Genomic DNA, 24232 nt, shown 5'->3' with positions numbered 1-24232 from the left:
GGATTATTATACTTTACCCCCCCTTAAATCTTAATTATTATGAAAGAAGAAGGAGAAACAAAAAAAACAACTAAATAAAAAAAGGCAAAACAAAATTAACAAAAGCATAAAATAGACACAGTGGCCTAGCCGCTGTTATTTATATATATATATATTTTTTTAAATCTGTCCAGAAATATAAAAGTCATCAATTATACCAATGAATATATTGGAAGTTTATATAAAAAACAATGGCAAACTCTACTCAGTATGGAAGAGGATTAGTGCCACAAAACATTTAATCCCAAAACTGTCCTCATCAGGATCCTGAAGTGATTTCATGGACTTTTACATGAATTTTTTTTATTTAGGGTTAGACAACCCTGTGTGAAATATAACACCTAAAAACAACAAAATGTGCAGTGATAACGTGACTGGATTATTTTTGTACACAGATCATATGTAGGATATTTAGTATATCAACGAAATTACAGCATTATTTTATGGTGTTAAATGACAGGCCTGTGTCGTTGGGATTAAGGCTGAAGACGGGGATGGTGGGTCTTTAATGTTATTTATAATGGATTTGGCACATAGCTCATGTGTGATGTCATGAAACCAGGCTGTCCTGAAGTTCTGCTTTTAATTTAATTTTTTTTTCTTTTCATGTGGCACCAATTCTTTCTCATATCTCAGCATGTGGCCTAAGCAATTCAATAGTTAAACAGATTTTGTTGCCATGGCAATCATTTTTTTTTGTTTGTTTTTAAATCTCATAACTCTACGTATAACCTTGACTACAAACATAAACATGCCAGATATGTTCACCGGAAACCTTTGGCTTTAAGTGATACAGTGATATCATCACATTGTTTAGTCGATAAATCTACATCCTGATGCACAGAATTCTCGCGTGAACACACTTCAGATCACTTTCAAAGCTGAGAGCAGCTTAATAATTGTTATTGTGTCATTTTGCTATTTTTTTAGGATGATTTACAAAATGTAGCCATTCCATCATCACACAGAACAAATGTCGCACTTTGTCATTAGAAAAACAATTCATTGTATTCGCCGATAAAAACAAGAACTGGAGACCTCATTTTGTTGTAATGACTCGATATCCTGTAATTACCAGATGTTTATCTAGCTATTATTAGTCATTATTTTTAGCCTAACGCATGTAGCCATAGGAACTGATGTTGTCTGTTTTCCCACCCAATGTTCACACAGCTCGATTTTGGTGCCAAGTGTACTTTAGTGAATGTGCAAAAACCACTTGCAGAGAGAGAGAGAGAGAGAGATAGAGAGAGAGAGAGAGAGAGAGGGGAGAGATCTCATCACCATGAGCATAAATGCAACTCATAAGGTCAAGTGTTTCATCAGCATCAAGTGATCGATCAAAACATCCATTGCCACTTGCTGTTCCATTGGAATCTACAGCCCCCAGAAACAGCTTGACTCCCGGCTAACTGCCAGCTGCTGAATGCAAACACTGCAAACGCCCATAAGGTGTGCGTGTTTGTAAATTTAAACATAGTCGGAGGAGGAGGTGATGTAGTAGTGATTATAACTGTGGCAGCTCGCAGCCGGCTTTGACTCACAAGCTGAGGGGGAAAGACTGAATGGGTGGGAATGCATGTGGCTGTCAGGGAACTTTAATTAAAGGCTAGTGTGGGCACAATGTGCACACAAGTTTGCATCCAAATATAAAATACGTTAATTTTATAAGGCTATATTTCCAGCTAAAAAAAGGCATACTACAAGCTGGAAATGATTATTATTGTACTGTAAGAGGGATGAATTATTACACCAGAGGAGCTTTGCTTCACTTATAGTTCTAGTAATGTTTACACACTCATGCTCATCCTGAGATAAGATGAAATTTTGATTTTGACTTGGGATATGAGTTTGGTATGTAGTTATGAACACGTAATATAAATAACAATCATGGCTGCTCTCAGCTTCTTTAGCATTAGCTGGCATTTCGTTCATGATTCCAAGGCATCTTCCTCATAAATCAAAAGAAGAAGAAGAAGAAAAACATAATGTATCATTGGTAAAACTGACAGAAGAAGAGCCAAAGAGGGCTGAGAGAAGAAAAAACATCAACACTTTGACTAGCATAGTCACTTTAACACTCTTACAAAACATAAAAACCCCAAAGTGTGACTATGACCTATGTTACAGGGTTGGAGTTCTATACAAGCCCTAACGGTTTGAATCTGATAAATATTTTCTTTGTGTCCTAATTATTACTCTAGCAGCTCTCTATTAGTACCATGGAAAAACCTCTACAGCTGATAAACTATGTTTAAATCTTTAGAAATTAAAAACCCACAATATCAAAATACACAGCACAAAATATCTGAGGTATAAGATGAAAAATATCAGCTGTCATTTTATTCTTATTCTTCTTGTTTTTTTGTTGTTGTTGTTGTTGTTGTACTTCTCTCTTAGGAGATGCTGAAATGATGCACAAACTGCATGTATTGCAATACCCAGGCCTCAGTAACGTCTCTCCTCTTCTCTTTCCTTCGTTCCCATTCGCTCACACATTCGCACTCACACACACACTTTCTTTCTGTCCTGTTGGAAGGTTGAGTATAGGTTTGGAGGTGTTGCTAATAGGGTGCGAAGCGGCTGTAGCCTCCCCGGTATATACTAGCCTGGAGAGAGGACAGCACCAGCCCCACGTCGTCCGCATGGCTCCGAGTTTTGGCATCTGTCAGTGGGGTGAACGCGTTCTGAAACACACACACACATATGTACATGGACAAACATGGTAACAAACACAGAAGAATGCAAACACACACACACACACATACATATACGGAAACACACGTAAACCCTTGTTAGCCCCACTGACTCGTGCACAAACTACAACTAGTTTCAACATTACATTACCGTTATTCCAGTGCAAACCCATGGGGGATGAAAAGACCCATGACCGGAGCAATCGTCATGCAGCAAGCACAGCGAGACGCTTCATGCCAGGGGTGCATGCCAACAGCTACGTAAAAGAAATCCAGTCAATACAACTACGGAAACATGAAGGAACAGATGTCAACAGGTGATCTGAAGGAGAAAATGGACACGGAGGGGCCCAGGTCTGTGGATGGAGCATGCTAGTTTTCACTGGGTGGGAAACATTTAAGATCTTTTCATGAAAGACAGTAAATAGGGTCTAAGGCTGGCCTTCTGACCATCAAACCACCAAAGATTAAACACCTATAAACTACTCCTCACTTCAATCTAAACATCAAGCTTGACTAAAAACATTTTTACTGTTAGCACGCTCACGTTGTGGTTCAGTAGACAAAGGTAGTCAAAGTACTTTAAAGTACTTTTTTTGATTAAACAGGCAGCAGCAGAGTCTGGATTGCTGTTCTAGTTGGAGGGAGTTTTGCATGTTTCGGCCGCGCTCCCTCCAGGCCGCCCCGCTTTCTTAACATGCTGCTCTACTCCCTCGCCTCCTCCCCGCGGCTGCGACACCACAAGGGATTTAATTATCAAAATGACTAATTATTTCATTACCAGGGAGTGCAGGGTGAGGTGGTATCCACCAAATTAGAAATATAATAACTAACATGGACTGGGCTGCCAAGCCATGAAGACATTCATCACCTTTTACAGGCGGGATTAATGTGGCATTTGGACTGCCGTTAGCAGCACAGACAAATTCAATTAAGTTTAAGTGAGGAGATGTCAGCGCTGCTGAAAAGCTCATGCACAGTGACTGAAGAAGAGAGAAGGAGGTGGGGGGCGCGATGTGAAACCAGAGTGTGGTTGGAGAACTTTATAGCTCGCAATGCAGCATGCTCGCAAACAGAACTGATGACCGCAGACACTGTTTACATCAGCTGTGCTTTATGTAGAATTGTTTGCAAAGTAGTGGAAAAATAGTGTGTTATCTTACAATACATTTATTATTGTTGCTGCTCATCTCATTTACTAGTCATCAAAATAAATCATGCTCACGTTTTTTTTTTTTTGCTATGTGATGACAGATCTAACTTTCCTTTATACGCTCTGTAACTACAAATATAATACAAAATTCAGGTCAATAAGGGCAGAGGGTGAGGACTAAGCTGAGATCATGGGATTCATCTTGGACATCACATGTCATCACAAAGGGAGGGATGAGCCAAACTATCCCTTTCACAAGCAATAGCTGATGCCACATAGACGAGCTGCTTTGTCCATCAATATGAGGACCTAAGAACTGGGTCTTAGCTAATGTTCTGATGTTCTGATTTCATCAGCCACAGTGTGTGTTACCCAGTGTGGTTACTGTAGATGATCTAATGGTGAAGAGAGAGAAGTCTGTTTGAAGGCTAAACTTTCAGTTAAGTCATCACGTCCAAAACATACGACAACAGAGCTCTGGGTACAAACAATGAGATCATGGATACGAGCAGCCAAAGTGATCTGCCTGACCTTGGACAGACACCTTTATGATGTTTTCCAGCAGGTCAAACTGGAAATATTTTAGGAGTCTATGGGCAGCTTTGCTTGTTCCACTTGAGGCCTACAGTGTCTACCAAGGTGAAGCTTCAGACAGTGACCTCCACTGTGACCATGGAAAAGAAATGCTTTGTTGCTGCAGTAATTCTCGAGGTTCATTTGCCTTTGACAACGACACAAAATGGTCAGTTAGCATTCATCATTCTTACCCTACTCGGGCATGTGCACACCTTATTTAAAAAGAAAAGTCTAAATGACATGTATAATTGTAAACAAAGACATGGGATGATACACAATGTGAAGAGAAGGAGGAATGAGAGTGAGAGACGTGTAGCAAAGTATGACGTGTCTTACCATGGCACCAACGCTGTATGTGGCTGCTGGAGTGAGTGTGTGGTTGTAGGGGTCGGCAGCATATACTCGTCCGTAACTGTAGAGACAAGATAACGGTGGATGGTTAAGTCCAATGGGAACGACTCATAAGCTCCAATCATCAGTACAAATGTAAATAGGTCAATGTTTCTTCACTTGTGAAGAGGAGAAATAGTTCACATAAAGGCATTCACCAAAATTCATCATTGAAGCCCAATAAACTCAGATTTCATGTATTTCTGCCTGATGGTGGCACAGGGAATGATGAAATAATTACAAAGGAATATTCAAATTCAATGGCAGCCTGCCCAGTGACTGTGGCACTGTGCCGTGTGTAGACCAGTTTTTTTTATTTTGTGTCCACCTCCTGTGTACAGACCCGTTAAATTTAATAATTTCAAGGACTGTGATTAAATACTCTGAGAAAGAGCCAGAGGAAAATGAGTTAAGAAGAACACGGAGTTCAGACATAAACAGAGAACGAAACAAAAGCATCTTGAAAATATTTAAATAATCAAAGGAAAGACAATCAAGAAGTTTCCTATTTTTTTTCTAGTAAGAAGTAGACAGTGTTTATTCCTTGTGAGCATCTATGCTGTAGCAAACCAGCCTCCACTTCCCCTCCCCCCAGTCCTAGTCCAGTCATGATAAGGGCCAATCGGGGCCAGGGCCTGTGCCCATAATTGAGCTGATTTGCATAGCAGCCCAGTGGTTGAAGCGATTAGAAGTTAATCCCGATTAGTTTTGGACATTGCTATTCACCATGCAGCCCCCCCAACACCCACACTCAGCCCAGCACTGCATTTGACCTATCTTATCTCACAGCGCAGAGCGCTAACCCATCATCAGTGTGTGAGTGTGTGTCTGTGTGTGTGTGACAGCGCGTCTGTGAGAGTGTGTGGTAAGCTGCACCTACAACACAAATTCAAATGCAATTTGAGTGAAATGCATTTTTAAAGTGACCCTGAGGTGAAAAGATAAACACGGAAACAACATTTTCAACAGCGCTAACAAAATGGTCGGGGGAGCTCGGTCAAACGCACAAGGTTTTTTTTTGGATGGGAGTGAAAATTTCTGGAAAGACAGAAATATCTTCAACACGCACAGTTACGCAACTCTAAAGCCATCTAAAGTACTGCAGGCTAGTGACCTTAAACTGACTTTTGCTTAGTTATTGTGGAAAATAAGACACTAGATTTTCATTCTGAAGAAACGTTTCTGCACTAGCCAAGAGGCATGTCTCTTTTTTTTTGGACAGCAGCAGCTGTGCCATTGGACTTAGGGGCAAAGGGGCGAACATTATCACTATGATAAGGCCTATATGATTTCATACAAGCATAGTAGTTAAAACAGGTCACTGTCTACATGGTAACGTACGCTAATTAGTCCATTAGTGGGGGGACTTAGCCGAGCTATCAATTGTCAAAAGGCAGAGTACACCCTGGACAGGTCAGCATCACTGATCCCACGTACACCCACTCATAAGGCCAACTTAGAGTCCCCAGTTAACATGCATGTCTTTGGATATGTTGGAAGAAGCTGGAGTACCAGGAGAAAGCTCACACGGGCGTGGGGAGAGTGTTTAAACTCCACACAGAGAAGCCTCAGCCAGATTCGAACCCGCAGATGTTAGCACTCTACAGCCGGGGGCTAGGTTTATTCTCACTACAAACTACAAACTGAAGACGACACAACAACTGCGTGGCGCAAAGTCCTCAACATTTTCAACATTGACACTCATCACCTCTGTTAGAAAGTTGTCGAGAAAAACAAGCAGCTAATTATATTTGTGGCCCGATGCAATATCATGACAGTATTCAAATAACAAGCAGAGCCAAGGGGCAGCGCTCCCCCCAGAGGAGACCTGAGCGTGACTTGCTGCTGTAACATGATCGATCTGTTAATGTGCACGCTGTTTATTATTTAGTACAGCTCATGGGCTGCTCTCATTGGGTAGAGTTTGTGTGCCTATGGGTAATTATTGTTTGAGGATTGATTGATCAACATAACAAATAAACTGACGAACGGGACATTAGTCCAGGAGACATGTGTTCAACAACAGGTACAATATACATCACATTTTGTCGATTAAAAGCTTTCTCCATATTCCACACCCACTGATGACACCATGCAGCTTGTGTTGGTGTTCTGGTCTTACTGTAAGCTTGGCTCTATATTTAACATGCAGAGGTGAGTTTCACCAGTCAATCTTCTCATCACATACTCATAAACAAGCAAATTAAGTGTATTTCCTGAAATGTTAAAGCAATCCATTGAGGGAAACAGAGTAATGTCACAGACAGATTCCCCTCATTCTACAAGTAAACAGATAAAGTCTAGGGAAAATAAACAGGGTCGACCCAGCTCAGCTCACATCTCCATCTCTCTCTGCCTCTATCCTAATTCTCTCCACCAGCTATAAAGATGTGTTGCGATATCTGGATTGACCAGGAGGAAAGCCAGGCACTTTTAAAGATAAGATTCTGTCAACATGGTGTTTGAGGTGATGTGTGGAAGTGTTGATGTAAATGCAGCCATTTGGAAGCCTGCTATTTCCAGGAGAGGTAACACTTCTGGTTCAAAAAGTTGAAGCATATGCACGGATGCTCTTTGTGAGCAACAAGATCAACATGCAGGATTTACTTATAGTTCCTGGAAAGGAAAAGCCTGTGCTGGTATGTGTGGAAAAAAAAGATAGTTTTATTTGCCTAAGTGACTGCATTGGATTTACACTAGCTTGAAGAGCACAAGAGACAGAGTGGATCTGGTCAAGCCTCATGAAAGCAGCTGTCAGTGCTTCCCCCTCTGTTGCCCTCATGGCACAAACATGACCCACATGATGCCAGCGTGGCCTCGCACAGATGGGCACATCAAGGCTACACAGGTACACAATCAGCTTGTTAATATCACACCAGAGCCTGGGTGAAACTCTCCTTGTAAACCTTTTGCCTTACACAAAACATTTCAGAGTGCCGCACTGGAGGCCACAGAGTGACTTTCACAGAGAGATGTGATGTGATGTGCATCAATGCTTTTTTGAAACATATACTGGATGAACGTTTGCAGCCAATACTGAATACACAAGCCCCTACAGTGCACTATGAGTCTCCAGTTGATTAGTATGTGAATCAACACTGGCAGCAGAATCATGCCAATCAGCATCAGTTCCTTCAATCACACACATTTGCTACAGGAAATGTTTCTCCAGTCATTGCTTATTACGTCTTCCTGTCGCCTAGATCTAGATCCATAGAGTGTGTCACATAACGGGGTCTGAACATAGGGAAGGACTTTACTTTAATCTCATGTATCACTTTTCCATGATCTGGTCTGAATAAAAAGCACAGAGGCAGTGGAATAAATCTTCCCTTCTAATCTGGGCTCTCCCTTTAATTCTCCCTTGGCAAATATGGCGTCATCATTCATAAGCAGGATGGTTTCTCTTCCAGTGAACTAACTGTGCACTGTGTCTACTTTGTCTGCTAAAATATTAGCTGCTCCTTTGTCTAGAGTCAGAGCTTTCGTCTACAATAATAAAACATCATGCCTCATGACTTAGATGGATCGTAGCCTATTTCTGCCATCCAAGACTGTTCATTCAAACCAAGCGTGTGAATAAAAAAAAAAAAAAAGTTGGGGAAAGTGAGGCAGAAGATGAATAATACATCAAAAAGCACAGACATCTGCAAGTTCCATGCAATTATAAACTAAAATTACACAGCAGTACTTACTAATTTAACACAAATTATTCATTGTGTTATGAATATATCTATTATTAATAAAATGGGGAAGGGCAGATGGGAGATAAAGCACCCTCGAATAACATTTCAGCCTTAGAAACCACTATTTCAACTGCAAACCCCCCCCCTTTAAATTATTAATGAATCATATTTTCTCTATTTAACTACGATTCTTTGTTGTAGTTCTCCCATTTACACAGCGAAGGAAGAGACCGACAACTTTAGCTCGCACTGCAATCCAACGCAATCGCACTGTAATAATACGTTAATGCGTCAACTCTCTAAATTGTTCGAATACATATGAATGTTATGGAGAAAATATGAAATAGTGGGTCAGGGTTTAATGCCATACATATAGAAATTAACGTGAATGGTTCACCAAACTTTTTTTTAATTAAAATTAAATTATTACTATTTATTACCTTTACTTTAGTGTCATTCTTTATAGATATCAAACTCCTTATGTCTAATGTCTCTGTATCAGTTTATGTGAATATATGTCACGTGTGCTGTCAAAGCACTTTGTAAACTTTGTTTTGCTATATAAATAAAATATTAGTATGATTTTTATCACCCATTTAATCCCCCATTACTCACGATAAAGGACTCTATGTGCGTTTGCTTTTATGTACAGTGTAGAAGAAGAAGCTGTGTAACCCTGGAAACTGTTTCCTTTAATGACAATAGATAATGTGTCAGTGTCTGTATCTTACCTGTCACTGTATGCAGCAGCTGTGGCAGCAGTAGGCTGGGCATATCTGTAGGCAGCGTAACCACCCTAGAAACACACACACACACACACAGAGCAGATAACACAACACATAATAACAATGTTAATGAATCAAACTGTTCTTGTCTCCTGAATGTCTCTGACACACGAGACAAATGAACCAACATTATTATTAAAACTCGATTGTGTGTGTGTGTGTGTGAACATGGCACCATGAGGCTATGATGACATTAAAACTGAATGTTATATTTGTCATTAGCTGATCAGATCTGATCGTTTCAAGCAGGTGCAGCACAAATGTGCTATGATAATGCATTTATGTATTAGTCCATATACATGCCTACAGAAATGAGATGAAAACTTCCTGTGAAAGCAATCAATTAGTTTCCTTAATTCCCTAAATTAGCTTGCGCCTCACAGTTGAGCTGTTGAGCCCACTAACTGATCCGTGGGTCAGCCTGATAATAAGAAGATAAAGGAGCACGGTGTCTGTGGCAGTTACAGAACTTGCAAGACAAGGCGTTCAGTGGAGTGTGTGTCATTGTGTAAAATTATAGCAGAGGGCTGGGAAGAAAAAAAAAAAACAAAAAAGGTTTTGAGCGAGGAGAAGTGAAGCATTCAGTATAAAAATAAGTCATAATCCAGCAGACCGAAATGAAAAGTGCCAAGAAACCCATTGGGTGAATGCTAAAACACTAACTCCGGTCCACTTTAATTCAATCCAATAGAAAACCCAGTGTGATGACTCAACTCTCCCACAGTTTTGTTTTGCTTTTGTACGGCTGCATAATCTCCTGAAGCTGGAGGTGAATTCATGGCTCCAGAGAAACTGGAGTTATGGTTGGCAGCGAAATCAGCTGCTGGCTAAAGCTGACAAACCCACAGACATGTTTGAATCAGTGTCCCCAAACTCACACAGGCTACACGTTTCAAAGTTACTGGTGTTGGAGTACATGTAGGCCAAAAGTCGCTTGGGTTGTATACAGTGTGCCTCTGAACCTGTAACGGTGTTTGCATGTATTCTCTACTTTTATTAAATGTTGATATTGAGCAGAATAATATCAACAAATGCAAACAACAAACTCAGATTATGATGTGTAAATGTAATCTACAGTGTAATTTAATCCAGTATGAAGCTGTGGCTCATCAGACAGCCTGTGTGATTCTCATGCTGGATTCTTTTAGTGTATGTGGCAGTCTAGCAATAATAGGGTTTGTCAGCACTATGTCACGCTGTAGTGCTGACATAATGCTGCATAATGCATGACAGTATTGTTTAGTGTCAGCATCACAGTGTCATCTAATAAAGTCAGTGAATCTTCTGTCTATCTAGCGGATCAGTTTGCTGCTGCTCGCATCACAGGTACAAATTAATAGAGACCAAACTGGCGTAGACGCATGCAAACATATGACATGCTAGCAGCAGTCATTCACATACACAGCAGCTTCATTCAAAGTTCAAGCAAATAACAGGAGCCACACAAACAAACATTAAAGCTACAGAAAGCAATAATGTACTGGATAGGGAATGTAATACACTTTTCATATTGACAATGGATCAAATTAACTATATTACTGCACAGCTGCAGCACTCTGGAATGTGCTTGTGTTTAATATACCTTTAAATAGATGACTGTTACAACAGTTTGAAAATGAATGTATGTATGTACCTTCCTAACTTTATACTTGTATACTTGCAAATACTTGTTTTACAGCTTTTTCTCCTGTCCCCAGGCGGCCAAATATATATTAATTCAGTGTTAATATCAGGGTTTAGTCAACTATTGCAAAGCTCCTCCACTGTGCTGCTGGCAAGTGTGATGGAGATAATTCAATGTGCAGCGACATATAAGCAAATGGATAAAACAGTACACCATTTTGCGGCATACAGAAACACAAAAAAGACATTTGATTTATTTTTTGTATGTAGGTTCTAAGAGTACCCATGTGGGCCCTTACTATTATTTTTCTTCTGTGTAATCACATTACTGTTGGAATACGGTATTGCACAGGTAATTTGTCCAACAATCAATGATCAATACATCAGTTAGCCAATCACACTGGAATGCATCTTCAACTCCACTGCCCCTGATTACACATCACAGTTGAGCAGATGAAGTAGAGTCAAGCTGTCTCCACTGTTGTTAAGTAGTTTGTAAATGCTAGCCATTTCTGCAAAGATCGGATAATTGGTATCAGCATCGACCCAGAATTATAGGTGACTCACTCACATCTCCATCTTTTTTTTTTTTGACAGAGAATCTGACAGGTTCTCGGTGCTCTGACTGAGCTGTGGTCATCCTAAAGTCATTACACCCTCACTGCTCTTTAGCAATTTTAATTTATTCTGGACGAGAGGCTTCTAGCTGAATGTAAAGGGTGCAGTACGTTAAGAAGCAGCTGCTGTATTGCAGTTTGAAAGTGCTCCGTGCTTTCACTTAAAGCCAAATATTGGCTGTAAATGGCACATGGCTGAAACCCTCTGCTGCAATTTATCATAAAACAAAAGCCATTTTTCACTCTTCCAGGCTCAGTGACAACCGCAGCATTTCTCACACCATTTCACCTTCAACCCTTCCATGCTCTATGACTGAGAGAGTGTGTCTGTCCTGACATGAACAATGTATTATTACCACTATAAACTGTGGAGGCGAGTAAGTGATACTTAGTGCGTGTGATGATGGGCCGTGGCAGGAAGATGAACAGGATGGCCCGTGTTAGTCACCAGCCACTGTGTGACTGTCACTCCTGACTGAGTGACTAATGGCAACCCTACAGCTCTGTGTGCATGTGTGTGTGTGAGGTTGTGTTTGAAGAGGAGACGGATAGTAGGTGCATATGGTCAAGGTTTGGCTACTCCACACACACACACACACACTGTCTGTCTGCTGTTTTGGGGATACTTACTATAGCATGGATGTTACACAATTAATTGCACAACAACATTTTTAACTTTCTTGATGTGGTCAGCTGCCAAATAAAATGTGCTATAGTTACCATAATCCTACAAAAGTCTTCTCCTACTTTTGTCTGTTCTCGTCAGGGGTCTCCACAGCCACTCATCTGTTTCCACCTAAATTCTTCTTCTTCTTCTTCTTCTTCGTCTACATCCTCTTTTCTCACACCTTCTAACTTCATGTCCTCTTTTAGCACATCCATCTATCTCCTCTTTGGCCCTTTCTGTTGACCTCTTCGCTGGCAGCTGCATTTTCAACATCCTTCTACCAATTTGACCAATATGACCCCTCCACATGTCCAAACTATCTCTGGTTGGTCTGACTTTGTCCCCAAAACAGCCCACCTGAGCTGTGTCCATCCTTATAACGCCTAAAGAGAACCTCAACATCTTTCATTTCTGCTACCTCCAGCTCTGCCTCCTGTCTTTTCCTCACTGCTACAGTCTCTAAACCATACAGCATAGCTGTTATCACTACTCTGTCTTGTTTAGCTTTGCTTTGATTCTTGCTAGCACTCCTGACACTTTTTGGGTAGCAGCTAATTTATTAGGTTCATGGTGAATTTGCTGAAATGCACACATCACATCATTTCAGCTACTGTAACTTCATGACATCCTGAAGATGTTGTGCTTTCCATGTGTAGGTTTTTAAATGCAAGTATGCCCAATAAAAAGGTGATTGTTCATTGGCTACTGTTTCCTGGTATGTCATATATATCATTCTGATTGTGTGAAAGAAGCTTAAACTGAAGAAACTACAGATAAAGGTGCTTAGAGCAGTATTTCATTTTCTCATCAACAACCAAGCCATGGCCTCATTCTATCTTATCTAATCTTTCATTTGGATGAATTGACTGATCACTCTTCTAAAGTACAGATTTTTCAATAAACATAAACACAGCTGTGGGGGCTCTTGTTCCCTTTGCTAATGAATATTAAATGTTGTGACTGCAGCCTGGCAATCAATCCCTGTGGCAGGGCCACGGAGGCTAATGGGGAGGCAAGGAGGTCGAATGTTATGGGAGCCATCTAAGCACCTCCTACACACACACACACAAACACACACACACACACACAAACAAACACACACACACTGTGCATCATTAGTCTGCATCTCCCTGAAGCCTCCGTCACATGTGTGCCTGTGGTTCTATTGTTCACCATAAGCCTGAGCTGCATCAAATGAACTGAAATACCAAACACTGCTGTTTTTAAAACGTAATTTAATATAGATTATCATTATAGAGCTAAGATTTACATAGAACCATCAGTCAGTGAGAGAACATTAGTTCCCTGGATAACATACGTGTGTATAAATTAAGCCTTTGAACCAGCTAGTTGACTACAATGTAGGTAACTAACAATAGTGGTGAGACTGTGTTGTTGTAGACTGTAGTCTCGTTGCAGGGGCTGTGACAAGAGCAGTCATCTGCTCCTCCAGCTGAAGGTGAAGTTATGTATGAGTATGGAGGGTCAGGAGAACGAGAGAGAGAGAGCAAGCGAGCGAGCGAGCGAGAGAGAGAGAGAGAGAGAGAGAGAGAGAGAAGGGGTAGGGAGGATGCTTGCATGTGCATAGCAACGGGGGGCAGAAACCACGGAGATGGCGGTGTAACATGCAGTGTCATACCAGTAAATAATACTTACATAAATATCTGCACCATAAAATCCATCCTGGTAAACAACACTGCAGAGGATGCAAACACAAACAAACAGACAAACAAACAAACAAACACACAATAAAACAAAAACATCCATATTAGTGCATGTTGACATGCAGGCATAGCTACCAACCAACCCCCATCTCCACAATCCAAAAATAAATCATAATAAAAAATAAATAAATAAAAAATGTTAAAAGGGGAAGAGGCAAAGGGGAAATACAGCAGGCACCCCCCTCTGCTCTTCAATGGCTGGGTAAGGAGGCTGGGCAGGTCCAAACACTGTGTTTAAAAATAGCATAAAACTCAGAAATGATGCCTCAATACAAGAGGATTACAATGATTTGTATTAAAATGTTACTGCTCCTGTTTTTTTCTAGCATAATAGGCAAAGGTTGTTAATAGGAATGCATCTGCATCAACCTATAATGACACATAAAATATCCAAATTGGTCCAAAATCAGCACAAAGGTGAGCACATATTAAAAATACCATCAGAACTGCCATCATACAAGCAAACGTAGTTTTACAGTGTGACATATAATACTGTATATTTCATATGCAAGCTGATGGATGGTAGCTTTGCTGGTTACATTTGAAAACCCCATCGCTGTATTGTTGCATTAGTGTGGAGGGGATTTAAAATCAGATATTAGGTTGCAGTAGACCTTTCTTAATGCAGAGCATGAAAACTTTGAACTTGCATTATTGGATTTGAATTATGGAGTCCAAACTTTCAAGGACATAGAGATTCTGCCCGCTTCATCTGCAGCATCAGCAGCAAAGCTGGCGGCTGTACCGTGATGGTTATCCAGCCCATCTTTGGGTTTAATTCAGGTTTGGTGGTATCACAAAGCTGTCTCACATTTAACCACAGCCGATCACCACGATAAGGTGTGCTGCATGGCTCACCTCCTGGGCCAACTTTTTAAAAACTTGCTATCATTTTTTTACTTCGTGGATCATAACAAAGTGAGACTAACTGTATGTATCCATAACCTTAAATGTTGAAGATAAATAAAAGGTGTTTTAAATCGGTGGGCTTCTTCTATTTTATATCATCATTTATATGTAGAATTGCATGTTTTTATTCGTTTGCTTCCTTGAGTGCAGTGGAATCCCTTGTCATCCAACAATAAAGCACTACATGGCCGCTAGTTTGCAGTGTATGCAGGCTTGTGTAAGCGAATTCAACATCTAGTTTCCAATAAAATGAGAAAATGAGATGTCAGCACTGCCTTACACAAAGACCTGCTCAGCTCCCAGTTTCACTCCCTATTAGACTGGTTTTGCACTTTTTGTGCATACTCTCATAATCAATAACCTCTTAAATGTCAAAGTGGCCCAGAGAGCCAGTTCTCTCATTAAAATGTCCTCAGTGGTGCCTGCTGCATGCACGTATAGGCTTATTGATACTACAGTCTGTCATGTCAGGTCCCCTTTAAAGACATGAGGGAACATTTTATGAACACACAGACACAAAGCAAACTCGGGTTTCCGAGTTGTGTGACAGGATTTATTCGAAGTCGGCTCACCGCCACTCGAGACAGGCAGTTTTAATAAAAATACATCACGGTCCACATTAATAATTCACCGTGCGACTGCCACCAGGGCAATTAAGTGGTGCAGCAGCGTTAATGAAAGTACAATCTCTAGCACATATCTCTTTGTCAGGACCATGCCTGAGTGTTCACCCAAACACCTATCTGCCTCATGCTACGTGACGGCTCATCTGCTGGAAGACATGCTTGTTGTTGGTGGGTGAAGGTACCCATTACCTCGACAAAAAGCCTTTGTAAGCCTTTAAGCTATGTATATTAGACCGAAGGCGTGTATTTTTTCACCCATATTGGCCTCTATAGACTAGAAATCTATTGAAACTTCCTGTATTTATACTTCACACTCAAGTAAATCCCTCTCTTTACATGACTTTTATTTTGAAACACTATTTTGAGACGCTAGTTTTCTTTTAGAAACTCAATGTAAGCTTCAAAGATGCATAGAATTGGTAGATTAATGTTTAGAATTGACAGAATTTGACTGTTTTGAGAATTTTTAATGGATTAATGGCACAAAAACTACAGAATAGAAACCTGGGTGTCATAAGGAGTCTTCTCCATCCTTAAACAGACTCTCAGCCAGCCTCCTTAGTGTCCATTTGCTTGCAGTCATAAAGAGCAAAATGAATAACAAGAACCAACAGAATAATGGCAAATCAGATCTGACTGCCCACAATACACAGCTCTGCTGGCACGTCTCCAGGCCTTCAGCCAGAAAGGGTCAACAAGAGCTACTGGAGCTGTTGATTTTTTGTTTTTTGGAACTGGATAAACTCCAAAAGTTGACACGAAGTGAAGAAGCCCCCCCATCCCACTATGAACACAGCCTCGCTCAATGACAGCACAGTACAAGGCCAAATTGACAATCATTTCTCATGAGTTCGTGCAAAGGCACATGTCTTGGAGCATGCCTGTAGGTTGATTTAGCATGCCGTGGAAGTGTGGGGGGGGGGGGGGGGGGTGAGTTATCGCTGTGAGGCGAGGCTGGCATGCACCTTTACGCTGACTCTGAGCACAGAGATTCAGGACTTTTCAGTGAAAAAGAGGAAGACAGAGGTCCAAAGAGGAAGAACAGGAGCAAAAAAAAAAAAAAAAAGATGCTCACCCTCCATATGCAGGGATGTGAGGAGGTGGAGCAGCCGCCCTGAACGTGTTGAACACAGTCCGTCCTCGACCTCGTAGGTGGGCTCCTCTGTACGCTGCTGCTGCTGCACTGGCTGCTGGGTAGGGAAAACCTGGTACTGAAGACAAGAAGGAAAAAAGGAAATGATGTCATAAAATTCCTGAAAACGAGGCATGGTATAACACAAAAAAGCTCAACAATTGTGGCTTGTATTGCATTTGTAAACGTGTTCTCCCATTGAAAGCTGTTGTGAAAATGTGTGTGAATCAGAGAAAAGATAAAAAAGAGAGAGTGGCAGTGGAGTGGAGCTATTGCAGTGGTATTGTTATTAACTTATCATTAATCTTAATGGGGGGCGACTGACACAAAGCTTAATTTGAGAGCTGAGGTGAGTGAAGGTTGAGAAGGAGATCGAGGTGCCATTTCCAGCCCTAATTATACATCTCTTCAAAAAGGATATCTAATAAAATGCTAATAGAAACAGTGAATCATTCATTGACCTGATGAAAAATGGAAGGTTTGAGCCAAAGGATAAGACTTTCTCAAAGAGAGACAAGGAGAGAAGTGAGGCTGGTAATTGTTCCTATTCATCTTTTGTCACCTTGATTTTAGGGCCGAGTGGCCTGGAGACCCTTGAAGTCACACTGATGACTCCTTCTGACTTCTCTGAGCTGTTATTACTGCCTAAGAGTGTCTGCCATTTACAGGCATACAGGTAAAAATGTAAGGGTTTACGAGCTTTTTTTGTACTCTAAGTCTGTTTCAGTACAGTGTCTAGCCAGCATCTGGTCAGAAGGCTCATTTGGAGAAGATGGAGTCTTAGGCCATCAGGTTTGCTGCATTAAATTAAATGCTAGCTGGTCAGGGCTCTTTGACAACATGTCCGTGCCCTAATCTTTAATTGTGTATTAATTAGCATAATTGCATTAATTATGAATACAAAAAAACATCTTGCACACTCTTTGTGTACAGTCACAAAACACTTGCACACAATCCCCAATGGCATTTTGGGTACATGAAAGGTGAGACAAAGGTAAATCAATAGAAAGCCATCTTGTAATTAAAAGAACGTGGGGGTGAATTAGGCAAACGACTGTCTGGAAAAATTGAAAATATTGATTCTAATTTATAAAATACATTTCTTTTATGTCCTTGCAGAAATGGACAATTACGTTTCCTTTCTTTTGTCCTTTACCTTCCTTCCTTCTCCTCTGCCACGGTCTTTTATCAAGTCTTTGCTCCACTTATCACAAAATCCAGGTATTTTTCACCTTAATGACCACAGTTAATGACAGGCTGCGGGGGTTGGGCAGTGGCTGAAGGGAGGTGAATGGTAGCATGGATAAGATCGAACGTTGTCCGCAGGTGGTTGAAAGATGTTTGTTTTGCACTAGAGATGACACGTCTGTTGTGGCGTTTGTGCGACTCAGCATAGTTCTCAGGCTATAAACACACTTTGTCTGGCTGCATGTTGCTTGTGGAAGAAAAGCAGAGGAGGAGAGGAGGAGGTGACAAGGGTTAAAATGAAGGGGGGGGGGTCCAAGAAACTTAAGAACAAAAAGATTGAGGAGGAGGAGGAGGAGGAGGAAGATAACAACAAAGGAGATGGTGGCAGATGGAGAAGGGCACGTCCTCTTACCTGCATAGAATTCTGGGCTGTAGACAGCGCTGACCACTGGATTTAACTTCCAGCCTGAAATACGACCGACAAGAAGACAAAGAAACAAGACAGACACAGGACAGAGTTTTATTGTTGTGAGTCTACATGCCCAAGGTGTTATGACTTTAATCTACCGGGGATTATAGTTGGACATAAGGGCATAGGATGTTGTTTATTCAAACAGCAGGTGATATGTTTTCCAGATTAAATCATTCATCATGTTTTAATGACTGTCACACAGCTGTTAATGCCAATGTTTACATCGTTGTCCAAAGTAAAATAACTGCTAGCATTAGCCTTACCATTTGCATATGGGTTGACAGTCTTCTTATTTGTCATTACTCGGGCTGTTGCATTGTTGACCTAGAGCAGGTAAAGAGAGACCTCTGTAAATTATGATGACGTGAATGTCAGTAGAAATGCTGCACTTATTAAGAGCAAATCTGCATGCATTGTCTCCTGATGTTGTAAACAAAGAAAGCAGTTCACTGCGTCACGCCAAACACCCATGTCACTTCTGTGTTTTCCAAATTGCATTCAGAAACACTCAAAGAACACATCCAAAACAAATCAGTTGCCTTTCTCATTTGCATAGTCTACCTTATGACGCTTTCCAGCATGCTCTCCCCAACATAGTGACATTTCAGTAACATACAGACGAAAGTAAAGAAACAACAGATGCACTGTCAAAATGATGTTTTGTAAATGTATAGATACATGCGGTGGTAAGAAGGAGAAAAAAGAAAAGAAAGAAAATGTCATTGGGGAAGGGAAGGAGAGAATATGTCGGGGAGCATTATGCAACATCCAGTCAACCTTAAAATGTGAGAAGAACTGTTGTGACGAAAAGCAACACAAAGCATTCACACTCTGACAACAGCCTCTCTGATTCATGGCAAGGATAATTACTAAGATATAAAAAAAAACAACCAAGGACAAGAGGTGTACTGAAAAGAACCAACCAAGTCAATCCATAATCAATCAAATCATTCCAAATTCAAACCACAGCTAACAGGGTAAATCAAAAATAAGGGTGCATTGTCGTCAAAAGTTAAATGAAAACAAATTACAATCTCAGATAGATGTGCAAACGAATTCATATCTCAGTCAGTGTCGCTCGCACACGCAGCTTCAGGAGAACACTTAGTAAATGGACACGCACGCGGACACGCAAGAAAAATATGTATGTCAATATACAGCATCAACTCAACCACAATTCAAAAAGAAATGTCACGTGAGTTTTAGCGTTGCAAACGTTCCAAAAAGAGAGAGGAAGAGAGAGAGAGGAAATGCTGGCAGAATGGCTTGCTCGCCCACACTTACCATTCCCAAACCTTTTTTTGGCCCCGCCCACTTGTTTGTGTACTGTTACCGTTGTAACTGTGTTGGATGGGGCCCTAAACGAGCTACCGTTGGAAGGACAGTGAGGGGGGAGGAGGGGGGGTGAGAAAGGAATAAGCAGCATCTTACTCAGGTGGCCAAGAAAACCTTGTAATCATTCCACTGCACAAACTCTCTCTTTCAGCTCTCTCCACACAAGCAGTTAGCTGGTTTTTCTTAAAGCATAACTCCGACCATTTTGTCTGAACCAGCAGTCCGTCACAGTCAGGCTGAAATACATCATGTGTTTAACGACGCTCTCAAATGAAGTGCCAAAGTTTAACTGATCTCTACAGGAGCAGTAAATAATATTAAAATCACATGATGCTACCTTGGCCACCCATGTCTGCTCCCTGTCCTGTGCAGGTTGTGTGATCCATGCAGAACAAAAGATAAAAGTTGTGTGGTGCACTGCAGAGAACTGGGCAGGTGGATTGAGGATGAGAGGATCTGACTCCACTGAGCCGTGTGAGATTAGATGAGATGATTAAACTTTATTGATCTAAAGAAAAAAACTATTGTCACTGTGAATGTAACAACACTGGATGCATTTTCCTTTTTACTCCAAATGTTGTAGTTGAGAAACCGAAAGCAAGGAGATTGCTTTACTTTACATAGCAAGGGATGCCTTGACCTAATTAGCTAGGTTTATGTCCCATGTTTGCATCTGCATACATTGTACGGAAACATGGGACAATATATTTGCACCAGTGATAGTGATGTGGCAGCCTGCTCTGGTATGCAATTCCAAAAATAGATCTGCTACTGGCTTCCTAAATCTCTGGCCAAATCTGTCACATACGGTTTGTTATTGTTTGGGTTGGTGAAACTACAGCCTCATCAGGTCCATGAAAAGGCAGAAATGTGGTGTGACGTGTGATCTGTCACAGTCTGAGCTGAGCAAGACCCAGACAACAGTCTACAGTTCAGACTAAATGTTGTAGGGTGACAACTAGTTTGGTGATGGTGAAGGTTGGGGAGTTGGGTCAATGATAACACGAAAGGTCATATCAGAAAATGAATGTTCAATTCTATTGTCATGAATAGTCACAGTGTTGAATGGAAACAGAGGTGGTAATGTAATGTGAACATGGGGTGGTTGTAGCGATGCATTGGTTAGTGCCACAGGAAAGCCTGATATAGCCTCTAAATAAGGTGGTAGATGTCCATACTGTACTCATGTGGAAGCTTCCTGCAGCAGAATATTATATGGTCAGAGCAGAAAACTGTATTTTTGAAGTGTCAAGCTTGATGGAGAGATAATTGCCTATTTTAGCTTTTGGGTCTTCAATGCGTCAGGATTTAGAAAGCGTGCAGTGTCAGAGAGAGGGACTGTAAAAGTCAGATTTGCTGATGTGAGCTCTTTGGATCATGGTCTGTAAATTGTGGCATAGCTGAAATTTATATGGTCTGCACCTGGATGGTGTGAAGAAAGGATGTGGAGGGCTGAAATGGCTGTGCATAATTACCTAAAACAATATACTGTCACAGTGCAGGCGAAAAAAAAAATGGAGATATTCAGCCAACTGGATGCTATTGCTGTGGCTCAGGAATAAGGGCTTTGAGCTGCCAGAACCACAAATTAAACATTATGGTGCTGGAAGGATATGAGAATGGATGAAGGGAAGAATAAAAGGTTCACAGTGTAGAAAATTAACAAAGAAGGTGGGAAGGAACCACCACGGCTGGATGGTGATGAGATCTCTACAATGATCTGAGAGAACGGAAGAAACAAAATACCAAAGCCATGTGTCTGATGAAAGAGCGAGGCAAACGTGTCCTCAGGGGGTTTGTGTGTGAATGTTTTCATCTCACAGTGCTATGAAAAAAAGAGAAGGGGAACAGAACAGGAATAGGTAGAACGTGGTCACTCTAAAATGAGCTAGCACTGTTGTTTATGGCCTTCAGTGATGGCTGCTGCTGACGATGTCCAAAGGGAAGTTGTTTGAAGAACAGAGCACTAAATAAATAAATACTAGCTGAGCTGATTTGGCAAATTATTTGATGGCAAAGCCAAAAGGGACAGAGCCTCTGGTGTTGAAATATCTCAGAAGGAGCTGCGGGGTAAGACTGATGGGCAGGATACATGCACTACCTTGCTGAAATGAATGGATTTGTGGATTGCCGACTCATGGTTTGGATTGGAAGGATATCCATCCTTCAATGGATTGGTCAATGAAGGGATGGATGGGTTTTAAGGACGGAGACTGACTCTTCTGTATATCGACAGGTAAAGGAAAATGCAAAATGGAGTGTAGAGTCTGCGATATTGTCCACAATATTTTTAGCATTAGCATAATTATGTGTAGACGTGGTGTCAAAAATGGACAGAGTTATGCTTCAAGACAGGTGACGACTAGTTATATTTCTGCTGAGTGGATACATTACATTGAAATAGCACTTAGATAGTGTCATGCTATTTAATCAGCTTAGATGTAAGGGTCTGCACTTTGCTCTCTGAATGTCTTCCAATAAGAACTTCCTCGAGTTCTTTTTCCTAAATGGGGGAAAACTCTTCCTTCATCTAACATATTGTTTATATTTTGCTCTTTATGATCATAGACTTCCACTTTAAAACCTTTGCTGAGGTCCTTGCAAATACAAAATCAAGTAAAACAGGAAAAAAAGAGGAACAAAAAAGTAAACAAAGAAAATTCCAAACAGGCAAAAACTCTCACATACAGTAATGTTGGATTAGTAATCTGCTGACATACTGTAAATTAGTGTCTGGGTAAATTAAACTGCATAGGAAAACAGAACTGATGAGGCTGAGGAATGACTTGACAACCTGATGTACTGAGATAATGGTACGGTAGGAGGTGGTGTTAGACTGCCAAATGCTCACAAACACAAACACACCAGCACAAATAAACAAACATACACACACACACAGAAGAAGACGAAAAAAAAAGAGAACAGGGAGAAGGAACAGGTAGAAAGAAATATTTGAGAACATGCACCTCTATTTTACGGCCTTCTACCACGGTGCCGTGTAATTTCTCTCTTGCTCTGTCGGCGTCCATGCTATGCTCAAACGTTACGAAGCCAAAACCCTGCGAGCAGAAAGGAAAGAGACAAGGAGGAAAAAACCATTAAACTCAACAATACATGTCTTTTTCAATAGGACCACGGCAGATGACACAATGTACTGTAAAGTGAATAATACAACACTATTTATAAGACATCGTCTACTTTCACTCTTTCCTTCCATTTACTACCTACGTTGTCACAGTAAATTCACGGCCTCAAGGGTTAATAACATGGCTCAATAATAAATGCCTGCTTTTATGACAACTGCATATAATGTAGGTCAACATAAATCCTCCGTAGCGATCGGCGAACACAGTGCTGTTAAGTTATAACAACGACGATTAAAGAAGCCAAATGTACTTGTTATGGCATCGAATCAGCAATAGGTAAAAAAAAAGAGCAACAGGAAACAGCAAAAAAGAAAAAAGAGAGAGATCATCTCACCATAGGCAGGCTCAGTATAAAGGATGTTTTAATACACAAATATTGATCAGCTATGACTCTCTTTGTTTGTTAATGAAATAGAGTGGAAACATACTTAATTAACTTTGAACATCAATCTAGAGCATTTTCATCGATACAAACATCTTATTGTGATTGCGTGCAGTTCAAGGTGCCTTGGAATTTGTGCTGATTGATTTCTCCGCACCGATTAAGTCTCAACAGTTACTGTAGAAGTACATTAGAAGCAGAAGACGAGAAAAGTCTTGTACCTTAGAGCCGCGCTCGTTGAAGATGATTTCCACATCTAAAATTTTGCCAAATTGCTGCAAAGAAACGAACAAGAAGAAAGAGAACAGTAATGATTTTTTTTGGTCATGAATCATGTATGTTTTGATTACGTATACATGAGCTGTTGATGTACTTACGCCGAACATTTGCCTGAGGTCTGGATCTCTGAACCTGAAGGGGATGTTGGAGACATGAAGTCTCTTGGGTTGAGCCTTGCTGTCTGTGCTTTCAGGTACAGTCTGTGACGGTGGCTGACTGTCTGTCTGAGCCGCATCATCTGTCTGCTAAAAACAAAACAAAAGAGACAACTGAAATAGGAAAAACAGGCATTTGAATGCTTTACAAGCTTTACAAGCTTTACAAGCTTCCTGACATACGACTGTTCCGTTAGTGTCAGAGTTCAGAGCATGGATACAGAGAAGACTTGCATTAGAAAGTGACTACAAACCTGAAAAGAGTTAAATTATGCAAATAGGCAGACATAATAGATGCTCATGCACACATACACAGAGTACCATCAGGAGTCTGTGTTTGTCCTTCAGCTCTCAGTGTGAGTGAGATCAATGGCTGTTAAACACAAGAGAGGACTCCACAGTGTGCTGTGACACTCAAGTTAGTCTGTTACAAAAACTGTCAGTGTGTCCTTGCTGGCTTTTCAGATAATTTATGTCTGAGCAAGTCTTGGTAATAAAACCCACATACGGAGAAAAGACGTTTTTTTTTTTAAGCTAATAGCATGCAGCAGGTTATATTTGGTGGGACCTGTTCCTACCTTTACATCTGCATACAGAGAGAGAGAGCGAGAGAGAGAGAGAGAGAGAACCCCCCCCCCTGCACATGGAAAAC

The 24232-nt window shown here is 40.9% G+C and overlaps 1 protein-coding gene across 9 annotated transcripts in view; it reads right to left on the bottom strand.

The window, feature by feature from the left end:
* Positions 1-1680: 1680 nt before the first annotated feature.
* rbfox1 (RNA binding fox-1 homolog 1) overlaps positions 1681-24232 on the bottom strand; it is a 139628-nt gene continuing 117076 nt past the window's right edge. For 5 of the 9 annotated variants that reach the window (XM_028412597.1, XM_028412599.1, XM_028412602.1 and 2 more), the window contains 10 exons: positions 23524-23670; positions 23368-23421; positions 22585-22677; positions 18547-18607; positions 18224-18277; positions 16567-16702; positions 13889-13928; positions 9272-9336; positions 4801-4876; positions 1681-2726 (listed from right to left, as the gene is read on the bottom strand). In XM_028412597.1, the coding sequence (XP_028268398.1) occupies positions 2604-2726; positions 4801-4876; positions 9272-9336; positions 13889-13928; positions 16567-16702; positions 18224-18277; positions 18547-18607; positions 22585-22677; positions 23368-23421; positions 23524-23670 (849 nt within the window). In that variant the 3' untranslated portion in view covers positions 1681-2603. Of the gene's footprint in view, positions 2727-2915; positions 2993-4800; positions 4877-9271; positions 9337-13888; positions 13929-16566; positions 16703-18223; positions 18278-18546; positions 18608-22584; positions 22678-23367; positions 23422-23523; positions 23671-24232 lie in introns of those variants that run through there. The other 4 variants (XM_028412596.1, XM_028412601.1, XM_028412604.1 and 1 more) reach the window with 4 other exon arrangements.

This window comes from Parambassis ranga, chromosome 8, assembly GCF_900634625.1.
Source record: "Parambassis ranga chromosome 8, fParRan2.1, whole genome shotgun sequence".
Taxonomy (NCBI): Eukaryota; Metazoa; Chordata; class Actinopteri; family Ambassidae; genus Parambassis; species Parambassis ranga.
Note: the sequence above shows the minus strand (reverse complement) of the source record. Positions and strands in the feature narration are given on the sequence as shown.